General features: G+C 36.7%; 3 protein-coding genes across 12 annotated transcripts in view; 2 read left to right on the forward strand and 1 right to left on the reverse strand.

Annotated features, from left to right (window-relative positions):
- The window catches only part of LOC126719424 (uncharacterized), a 62,570-nt gene that overhangs the window by 8,508 nt on the left and 42,516 nt on the right, over positions 1-11,546 (forward strand). The gene's annotated exons all lie outside the window — the stretch shown is intronic.
- LOC126717544 (uncharacterized) overlaps positions 1-11,546 on the forward strand; it is a 111,128-nt gene that overhangs the window by 8,495 nt on the left and 91,087 nt on the right. The gene's annotated exons all lie outside the window — the stretch shown is intronic.
- Positions 1-11,546, reverse strand: part of LOC126717543 (putative disease resistance protein RGA3) — a 116,085-nt gene that overhangs the window by 2,145 nt on the left and 102,394 nt on the right. For 2 of the 9 annotated variants that reach the window (XM_050419325.1, XM_050419317.1), the window contains exons 3-4: positions 1,766-3,212; positions 1,302-1,535 (exon numbers count right to left, since the gene is read on the reverse strand). In XM_050419325.1, coding sequence (XP_050275282.1) covers positions 1,434-1,535; positions 1,766-3,212 — 1,549 coding nt within the window. In that variant the 3' untranslated portion in view covers positions 1,302-1,433. Of the gene's footprint in view, positions 1-1,301; positions 1,536-1,765; positions 5,009-11,546 lie in introns of those variants that run through there. The other 7 variants (XM_050419331.1, XM_050419330.1, XM_050419327.1 and 4 more) reach the window with 6 other exon arrangements.

The raw sequence follows: 11,546 nt of genomic DNA on the forward strand, positions 1-11,546 counted from the left end.
GGGAGAGGGAGGGAGAGTAGACGGGTAGTAGAGGGGAGGTGGCCAGAAGGTGGCTGGAATTTCCAGCAACCTCCCTCCAACCAAACATAGGGTTAACCATGAAAATAAGCAAACTAAATTCCAAACCCTAAAACTTAAGGGTAGAATTTACATAAGTTGAAAATTGTTGAAATATAGATGTCACCTATCACCTCCCACCATATAATATGGATTACTCAGAAATGTGCCATTATAAATGTTAGGACTTTTTGTGGGTGGACAATTCCATGATAAATTATTTGTAACTATTGATCTTAAATTTCATCGTTTTCATGTAATTATGTGGATTGTTATTTGTATTGGGCTGGTTGTAGAGATTTGCCACTGTGGAAGCTTTGTCAAAATAAATTTGACACTTAAAAGAAAAGTATTTTGTCAAATACTTTGTGATAAATCTCACCACACTCGAATAGAATACACAAAGGAGTTATCAATAAAATAGAATTTTTATTGATGCTTAATACATTACACACACTTTGCTACACACACCATTCTTCACTATTTCAATCACTACTTATTTCCTCACACTTATTTGCTATCTCCCTACACTTCTAATTAAATAGCTATATCACTTCTTTCTTATTAGATGCCTTACATGCATAATTGTAGATATTAGAAGCTTTTAGCTAAAAGCTTCCTTATTAGAAGCTTTTAGCTAAAAGCTTTTAACTTACAAAGGAGACAAGAAAACAGAGCATTAAAAGCTTCCACCTAAAAGCAATTGAAACTATTCTACAAAGTTGCAATTGTTGAAATCATGGAGAAGAAAAGTCAAGGAAAGAAGATCTTTCCTTATTAGAACTCAGCCTCCCACGTTATTAGCATTCTTCACTGTTTCTCCACACCTTGCTTGTAGTCACACATGCAAAATAGTTGAAGAAATTATCACCGGCCTAGTGCTAGAGTTGGTGATGACTCTCACATTGGTGAGGTGAAGTGCTACAAGTGTTGAAATCAAAGTTGGAAGCGGCAGAATTTCACTCCTATGAAATTGGCAGCATTAGGCAAAATGTGAAGTGAATCAAATTTTGAAAAACAGTTGGATAGAGAGTTCGCCTCTCTATTCACCTCCCTCATTACAAGAGGAACTGTGAGAACCACTCCTATGAAATTGGCAGCATTAGGCGAAATGTGATTAACTTACAAGCATTCACACATTTCTGTGCTAATATGGATTTCTCTAACAAAGTCGTGATTAACTTGTTCTTGAGAGATAAGCAGAATAATTAATTAATAATTTATTATAATTTGGAAGAAATTACCTGTGACTGGCTCAGGCTTTTGCAACACTTAATCAAGCTGAGAATGAACTTTGGCGACACAAACACACACACAAATCAACATTGATAAATCTCTACTTGTAGCTAGAATTTGTGAACCTAGAAACGCAAAGATCATTGGCCCTCTTCTTCGTCCTCAAACTCCTCTTCTTGGTCAAACTCTTCATCAGACTCTTCTTCATCAAACTCTTCTTCATCAGACTCCTCCTTCATCATCTGAAATGAAGAAAATGGGCAAGATCCACATGAACATTAAACCGTAAATGAAATAACCTAATCAAATTATTGAGAATTTGATAAATTCATCAACCTACGTTGTTAGTAATTATTTCCCAACGGGAAATTTTGGCAGAAAATAAGAATAATAATTGATTTATTATTATTTTTTGGGCAAAATAAAAGGAGGAGCCCGAGAAGAAGTAGAAAAAGTTGCCTGATAGAATAACCTCTTGACTGTCTCTTTGCACTTCAATAAAATCAATCATGATGTTTGGGATATGGGAAATCTTGGCGTAGTCCTCTCCTGTCCCTATTTGGTAACGTTTGCTGAGAATTGGACTGCTATGCACCTCAAACTCCTGCAATGAAGTTTTAAAAAGGAAGTCTGGCAAGGACTTTAACTTTGGGCAGTCGTAAATTTCCAACTTTTGAAGACAAGGCATTATAATAATACAATCTTCCTCTTCTTGTCCTTCAATCCCAATCCATTCTTCCCACTTGTGCAAATAATAAAAGTGGAGAGTTTTCAAATTTGGGAATATTTTGATTATGCCGTCTTTCTTGTTTTCAGATTCTATTCCCAAAAATTCAACACCCACCTTTTTGAATGGAAAATCGGAAGCACTTATAAGATAACATTCATGGGTATAAATCTTACCTATAAGTAAATATTCAAGGAACTGAAGCTTTCCCAAAGGAGGTAAACGCTCTAAATTTAAGCCAGAAGACAGAGTAAGGCTTTTCAATTTGGCTAGGGACATCATCCAATTAGGGAACATTGTGGTGCCCTGGTACCGATCAATTTCTAAGTTCTCCAAGCCTGGAGGTGGCTCTAAGGCATTCAGAACTGATACGTCAGTCTCCATTCTTCCTCCATGATTCTCTACGTTCTCTTCAGAAAAGCGCAGATACAAATCACAGAGGCCTATCTTTTTTTTGAGCTCTGCATTCTCGGCCTCACACACATCTACCACGTTCCCCAGCCCATATATTTTAAGAGTTCCTTGAAGGTGGTTCAAATATTTTAATTCTCCGAGTTCACATCTTTGGCTATCATCCCTGCCACCCACACAGAAATAACTTAATTTTCTAAGAGAGCTCAATCTCCCAATCTCTCTTGGAAACTTAAACCTAAGGCTCCAAACATCATCTTCATTCAAAATAAGATGTTTTAAGTTAATCAGTTTACTCATCCCCTGAGGTAATTTCCTGAGCGCATTTTCAAAAGTAATTGCAATATTCAAAATTTGTAGATTGCAAAGATTACAGATGGTTTCAGGCAATATGTCTCCTCCGGAGTAATAACATATTTTGAGATACCTTAAATGTAACAAATTTCCTATAGCATCTGGAAGTTTCATTGCCTTTGTCCCACGTTGATAACTCAAAGTTAATGTCCGTAACCGTTTAAAATGTTGGAACAACTTGGACAAGTTATGAGCTCTAAGACCAACGAAAATGAGGGTGCGTAGATTTTTTGTGCTGTAGATGGACTCAGGAATTTGAGCATTTTGTGGAATTTCTAAATACAAATGTCGAGCATTTTGAAGATTTGGCCTGGACTCTTCGTAACCATTGATTGTGATGCATTCATTTTTTGCCATGAATTGTGCCAAATCATGCACTATATCATGCATCTTGAACCTCATAATATTTTCTTTATATCCATAATCCCTAAAATCTTGGAACAGAGAGCGAATGAGTAAAATTTCTAAGTATTCTCTTGCCACAATTCTCTCCATGTTTGCATTTGACTTAATATAACCTTGTGCCATCCACATAGATACCAAATCTTCTTCAGAAAAGACATAATCTTTTGGAAAGACAGCACAATATGAGAAACACCGTCTCAGTGGTGAGGGCAAATCATAATAACTCAGTAACAATGGTGCAAAAAGACCTCTTTCAACGTCTTGTAATTCCCACAATCTACTACAAAAAACCATCTCCCACTGTTCCTTGTGACTCTTGCAGCGCATGAGACTCCCTAGAGTCCTTGCAGCAAGGGGCAAGCCTTTGCACTTGTCTGATATTTTCCTACCAATCTCTTCTAAATCCTTACGTTGCTCAAAATCCCTGCCAAAAAATGCTATTGTACTAAAAATCGACCAGCAGTCATTATCAGACAATTCCTCCAAATTGATCCTTTTTGCACTTCCCATAACATCTGCAACTTCACTTTTACGTGTAGTGACTAGAATTCTACTGCCTTGGGCAACATTTTGGAGTGCAAGCCTGAATGGCTCCCACAACATAGAGTCTTCAGTCCACACATCATCAAAGACAAGAAAAAGCTTCCTTCCCTGAATCGTTTCACACATTTTATCCATTAGACTTGACCATTGAGTAATGTTGGAGACATCACCTCCAAAAGCTTGAACGATTGCTTTGGCAACCATAAACTTATCGAAAGGATCAGAAACACAAACCCACCCTTTTTTCTCAAAATGGGCCGAATTCAACTCACTATCATTATAGGCTAGTTGAGCAAGAGTGGTTTTTCCAACACCGCCCATGCCCACTAAAGAGATGACATGTGGGCTTCTTTCTTCTTCATTACCCCTGCCCAATAGCATGTTCACTAGATCACCCTTAACCTTATCACGACCTAGAATGTTCGAAACATCAACGTGGGAATCAGTTGGTGGTCTCACAACTTCTTCATTGCCACTAGTCAGTACAAACTGGTACATATCTCCCTCTCTGTCAATCTCATCTAACTTTTCAGTAATTTTCTTTATCTTAAGAGCAATATCACGATGCTGAGAAACAGTAGAAACTGAGGAATTCAAGTTGGTTAGGGACAATACCTTCCTCCTCTTGGCAGTACTAGTTTCAGCTTCTTCTTCTTTCTCAATATCTGCTTTGATCTTGGCAGTGTTCCACTCATCCAACACGTCGTCCATCTCGTAGGATACGTCGTTGAGCTTTTCTAACCAAAGCTTCACAGCTTTCTCCTTCACTTGCCTTTCCTCTGCATCGTTGAGCTTTGCCTGGATCTCGTGGAATTTGGTTTCAAGCTTTTTGACTTCTTCCTTGACATTTACAATCGACGCAACCTCTGAAGCAAAAAGCGAACCAAGCTGGCCAATGAACTCTGAAGCAATGAGTGAACCAAGCTGGTCCACGATGGTAGAAACAAGAGCCCAAGCCATACTTTGGAAATGGGATTTTTGTTTTTTTTTTTTTTTGGGTTTTTTGAAAATCAAGAATAGGAACTCTTTTTGATTGATAACACAAACACAAACACAAAGAGACTACTGATGAAAGAGCAAATTGTTGATTGTGGAGAAGAAACGCAGCCAACAGATAATGTCAATCAACTTAGGGTGTCTCAGAGGGCCCACCTTCACAGGTGCCGGTGAGTAAAGAGAGTCTACCTTCACATGTAGTCTAATAAATCCAATCGGTACCGTACAGATTTGTTCACATTTGAAAAGGAACCTGTAGTTCACATTTGTTCACTGATTTTATTTTACCCACCGTTTAGATTATGCTTCACATCCTTTTCAAAATTGGCTTAGACAGCTCAGTTCCCTTCAAAAAAATAAAAAAAGAAGCTAAATTAATCAAGCATAGTTCTCGTGGGAGATTTTAACGAATTAATATCGAAGGTGGAAAAATGGTCAGTAAGCCCATTTTACATAATAGACATTAAGATATTGTTTGAATGAATTTTATATTTTGGGTTTTTAGTAGACCAAAATTCCCTTGATGTGTTTTTGTATTTTTCTCTAAAAATAATAATAATAAATTACTTGATGTGGCGTAGAAATTACTTTCCAGTTTTCATGTCCCCCTACCCAGAAAATAGAAACCATATGAAATCAAAATTATTTTCTTAATGGGATTAGTGCAACACCAATTTGGTTCTCATTGCCAAATATTTTCGAATCCACTACACTTTCTTAGAAGCTAAATATAGCACTAGAATTTTCACTGATTTTTGGATAATCTTGTCACAAACATTTAGTTTGGGTTGGGTATGGACTAAAACTAAGATCCAAAAGTGGGTTGTGAATAATTTGGTGATGGGATTTTGAGCTTGAAGGAGGTTGTAGTGATTCTAAATCTCTTGTTTAATTAAGTGTAAGCAATTGAGATGTTTGGTTTTGTTTGGATGACAAGAGAATAAAATTATATTCCTTTTTATTTTTTTAGTTTTTTTAAGCTTTTTAATTTTTTTTAATTGACTTTACATTACTTGTTTGGCGTGGGATGATTTGATTGGGTCATCTAGCATACATAACATGCTTATATGTTACTTAATGAAGGCGTGGACCGAAGGGTTCCCATTTCCCAATCCAAAAATTGGCAAAATTAGGAAACCAAATTAAATTTTTTTAAACTTTAGGGGCAAAATAAATATGAATCCAAACTTTATGGCCTGTAATTTACAATTTTATATTAAAAAAAAAATCTATATACTTTTTAGGATCATCAAAGAACTCAAATGGGTAGCATGCTGCATGGAGATTTGAGTCTTGAAAGGGATTTTTCTTTTTGACACTGATCAGATTTTTAAGCCATATATAAGATATTTAATTGAATTTTTTTATTATTAATCAGCAGACTCTTTATATTGGAGAACCTTTGATTGTTCTCAACCCTGAAATTGGTGGGGTACAACTTGGTAGTAGTGCGTAGTTCTGAAAAAAGGATCTGTAATCTTCTTGTCACCTTAATGTTTGCAGATTGCAGCATGATAACATTGATAATCTGTACTAACTACACATTGATAACCTTCTTCCCCCTACTAAAGGAGATATCTCATTGTTGTAATGTTTTGATGCTGTTCTCCAGGAATCAACTAAATACTCATGGTGTCTGTTTTACATTATACTAGGCATTCCAGATAAATAACAACCCCCCACCCGTAGAAAAAGAAGTATTTAAGAACTGTAGTCCACCAACATATGCTTTATTGCATTATGAGCCTTTCTTATTGTAGTACCTGTGTTCATGATGTCATTTCTTCAATCAAAGAAATAGAGCCTATCTTTGTAACAAGAAATTTTGTGGTCCGATCACATATTAAAAGAAAAAGAAGAAAAAAAAAAGTGGTTTCTTGCTGGTGCTTGACTTTTTTTTAAGTATTCCACTAATGATCCTATTATTTAAGAGTTTTTCTCTTATGACTTTCATTTCAAACAGGCACTTTGGCTTCATCGCCACTTCCTTTCTTTGTGTTGGATGAAGCAATTTGCAACCAATCTCCATGATGTATCCTGCCATTCTGAGCTAAAGATCAGCACAAGTAACAGCTTCAATTCCTTTATTGATAATGAGTTGCATCTCCCCAACTCTTGCTTGACTGTTCCAGATAATGACTTTGAGGATTTCCAAGCGCAAGCCACATATTCTGCCACTTACATATTATGGCTGACAAAGGTAAATTATCTTTTGTATTTTTAATTTTCCATTTTGTCTGGATGCTTAGATTTTCGTTATGTGGATCAGCAAATTCCAGAGTTTTGGTCTAAATTCTAAGAGAAGCTTGCCATAGGAAATTTGTAGACTATGCTGAGCAAGGTGTGCCCAAAAAGGTCATTCATTTGGGATTCTTTAATAGACTAGATGGAAACGCCTGACGAATTTGTGATGAGTAAACGTTATCTTTGACCCTATCTGATGTTTCTCATCTTTTTTTCTTTAATTCTTTTACCTTTATTTCGTTTATATTTTTACCTTCTTTTTCTTCTCCACTCTTGTTGATTCATGTAGCGATGAACACTTTCAGTATATTTATTTTTAGCATGATAACACGCCTTCAAAGTTGGTCCCTCTCAACTCCAAATCTCCAATAATCATTATGAAACCCTAATCCACCTCCTCCAATGAAAAAATGCCCCCCCCCCCCCCCCAAAAAAAAAAACACCATAAATTCCACTCAATGGAACTCGAACACCACCTAATTCACGACAAAAGTGCAAGAGGAAGGTATGGGCTCGTTGGAGTCAGAGCAATAGTCGACAGCAACCTTCGACGGCGTGTGGATCGACGGCCAAATTTTAGGCCGCGCGTGGAGGAGTGTGAGATCGAAGATGGAGGCCGGCTTCTTGGGTTTTACAAATCAGAGGGCCGACGAAGAGAACCGTAGAGTTGGTTTCGTGAACCACTAGTCGACGGAGAAACTGTGACGGTGCGTGGCGGCGCGTGTAGGTGAAGATGGAGTTCACCATTGGTGCATTCATTACTAGAATCATCATATTTATATTCAAAATCAAGACTTAGGAAATGAAAGCAACCTACAGTCTACACATATTAGATTATAATTTATAATCATGGGATGCATTAATCACACATGTCAAATTTATAAATTCAAACCAGTCAATAAATACCCAGTTAGTTTCAAATCTATCAACTATTTAAAACCAAAATCGGTTGTTAATGTTAACTATCCTATTTATTCTAAATAAATCAACCGTTCAAGACCAGGTTTTAAGAGCATCCGTAGCAGCCGTGTCAAATGTGCCAAATGCCAAATATTTGGCACATCAAACACAAAAAACCTCATTTATCAGATGTTCCAAATCTTATTATTTTTGCCACATGTGAACAATACCCTCACAAATTTGCCACTGTACGGACAGTTGTGGCATAAGTTTTTATTATTATTTTTATTCCACTTTCTCTCTCATCTCTCCGTCAGTCTCATCCTCAAACCCCAATCCTCTCCTCTCAAATCCCACTCTGTCTCTCTGTCTCCCACTCCCTGTTTCTCTCAGCGTTGTCGCCCTGCTTGACCTCAGCGCCTCTGTGCTCACCAAGATGCTGACGTTCGCCGCCGCGTTCTCCACCTTCAGAGATCTGATCCCGTGGCTCATCGCGCTCGCTTTCTTCTTTGCCCGCGGGTTCATCAAGACCGGGCTTGGGAACCGAATCACTCACCAGCTTGTCGTTGGCGTGAATTTGACTTTTAGCACGATCAAGCAGACGATCGGGTGGACCGATTGGGCTAAGGCGGCGATCGTGCCTGGGTTGGTGTCGTTGATTGTTGGGGTGATTTGTAATGGGGTCCGGTGGTATGGGTGTGGGGTTTTGATTTGTGGGAGTGGGTTTTGGGTCGTGGTGGTGCAGTGGCGGCATGGGGCCGTGGTTGTGACTGGGTATTGATCAATCAAAGATCTCTCTCGGCCTCCAAACCAAAACAGAGCAAGAAACACATCCAAAACCTTAAAATTTTTCAACAATGCCAAAGATTAACAGCTCTCTGCGACAAACCCATCCAAAAAATCCCACACTCCAAACTTTCTTTCATGCCCTCGACCCCATATCTCTCATCCTCTCTCAAAATTCAAACTCCAACCAACCCGTCCCTCTCAAACTCACCACAGAGAGCTTTATCATGGAGAGAGGACCCAGGTACGATTTAATTATGGTTCTATGGATTGTGGGGCCTAGGGCTTCCGATTTGGTGTTGATGGGCTATGGGTTTGTTTTGAATTGTGTTTTGGGTTGTGGAGAATGTGGTGGTTGTGTGGTGGTGGCTGTTGGTTGTTGGCAACAGTGTGGTGGCTATTGATTGTGATTGATGAGTTGTAAATATTATTTTAATGTATAAAATTGAATGATAAAACATCTGATAAATGAGATGTTGTAAAATGATGTGGTAAAATAATAAAGTAGGTCTTTAATGTGGTAAAATGACATAATTTTTGCCACATTTGCTGTGGATGCTCTAAGCTAATCAACCTTATGATGAATTTTGAAGTAATATATCACGTTTATTCCAAGGATTTAGGCCCATTGATCATGTGAAACCATTCAAACTAAAAATCAAAAAAGCTTTTAGTTGATAAATCAATCATTATATCAACTATCATGCCATAAATGGGAAATGTTCAAATTTCAAAACTCGTAACTTAACTTAATCATTTTAACGTGTCTAGCTATCTAGCAATATGATGAACAGCAAAATTCCTCTATCTTTTAATTTGTGAAAAACTACAATCAGCAGATGAACCTACAATAATGACTTTCGCCTCTTCAATTAAATGACCATAAGCAGCAAAAGACACATTCACTCTTCAAAAAGTTGATAATAATCTCTAAATCTCCCTTTAAGATGATAGAAGAGAGTCTAATATCCTTGTATACAATCACTTAAGTGTGATTTAGTAAGTGAATACATGACATCTTCGTATAGATGGTTGTAGTTAAACTTTATTCATATTAAAAGATCACACACTATCCATTTTATGGAAATTATCCTCTTCTCCCATATTCAGATATTAATCATGCTTATAAAGGAGTTAATTTATGGAGTTTTAAATGTAGTCAACATATGCCACATAAGGAAGATGTACCCTAATTAGGACCATAGTGTATCCTTACTAAGCAAGTGTACGATCCTTAGTCCACATACTTCAAGATATATATTTTAATTATAACTTAGTTCATTGAAATAATACAGTAGGACTTATGAATAGTACCAAAAAGTGCAGTGAAACCCATGAATAGTAGCAAAAATAAACTGAATAATAAAATAAACTGGTTTTTTAATTTGAAGCCAAATACACACTAAAAACGATGAAAAATGGGAAAGACTTTGGTGAAGGAGTCTTTTAACTTTTTCCTAGTAAATCATTGTGATGCAATTTATATAGTTTAATGATTGAAGACACACAACAAAAAGGCTCTTATAAAGGGGAACCTTATTAAAAGAGACATTATTTAGGAGGGAATTTTTTTTTTTTTTTTGATGAAAGGAGGGAAAGTAAAATAGAATTGTGTATCACGCAAGCCACTCCACGCAAAAACACTCAAATTTTTGTATTTTTTTTTGTTTGATCAAGTTATCAAGCATTCTCATTGGTAGGTGTTGTGGTTATTTGTCATTGAGACCAGGAACTCTACTTAATAATTAGAGTCTACAGTTGGACCAAACAGAGAATAAAAAAGTTTTTTTTTTTTGGAGAAACAATAAAAAAAAATTAAAAAAAAAGATAGATAGTTATTGACTTTTGGATTCACTAGGATTGAAATCCTACTAACTTTATAAGTAATTTAATTAATAATTTTATAAATAAATAAAATTAAAATATTAGAGCTCATAATATATATTAAAAATAAAGATAGATAGTTGGAGAAATATGACTATTGAAAATATGGTTGTTAATGAAATATGAATGTCAAAAATAATAATAAAGTAAAAAGATTGTGTAGGGATATGTGCATAGTAAATTAGCAATAATAGAAATATTGGAGTTTTTAGCTTGGATTTAGCTAGAACTTCTAAGTCACGTAACTATGAATTTCATGGAAAGTTATATCATAGTTTAGGATAAATGCTTGCCGCATGCTTACCACATGCAAGTCATTTCAACAAGGTATGAAAGGTTTAGGGTTAAGTGGAACCACTTGGGTACATTTGGTTTTTTTTTTTTTTTTTTTTTGGGTTAAAAGGAGCCTACATTAAAATTAGATAGCCATGAAAGGCATAGTAGTGGCAGAACACCTTAAATAGTACAAACCATTAGCATCCTCATTAACAAGAGATACAATATCAGGGGCCGGGGGGTTAAACAAAATAACAAAATCCTCTTGCTACGAGCATCCCCTCTTGGCTAGTCCATTAGCACACCTATTTGCTTCCCAAAAGGTGTGATTCACCCTGATTTGTTGGAATTTGCTAAGAAGGTACCTGCAATCATTCAAGAGGGAGGAGTAATCCCTGTTAGTGATTGAATTAGAGAGAACAAGATCAACCACCACTTTAGCATCAAGTTCAACTTCCAGGCAAGCTAATCCCATCTGCAAAGCAAGCCGAAGCCCATCTCACAAAGCCCAAAATTCTGCTATAATACTTGTAGTGAATCCTATACTACGAATGTACCCTCTGATCCAGGTACCTCTATGGTCCCAAATTAATCCTCTGCCCCTTACTCTCCCTGGGTTTTCAAATGATGCTCCATCTGTGTTAAGCTTGCACCATCCGTCAGATGGTTTATTCCATTTGACTTGAGAATTTACCATCTGTTTGGTTCTAAAGGATTTTCCGACACA

The sequence above is a fragment of the Quercus robur genome, chromosome 3 (genome assembly GCF_932294415.1).
Source record: "Quercus robur chromosome 3, dhQueRobu3.1, whole genome shotgun sequence".
In the NCBI taxonomy this organism is placed as follows: domain Eukaryota; kingdom Viridiplantae; phylum Streptophyta; class Magnoliopsida; order Fagales; family Fagaceae; genus Quercus; species Quercus robur.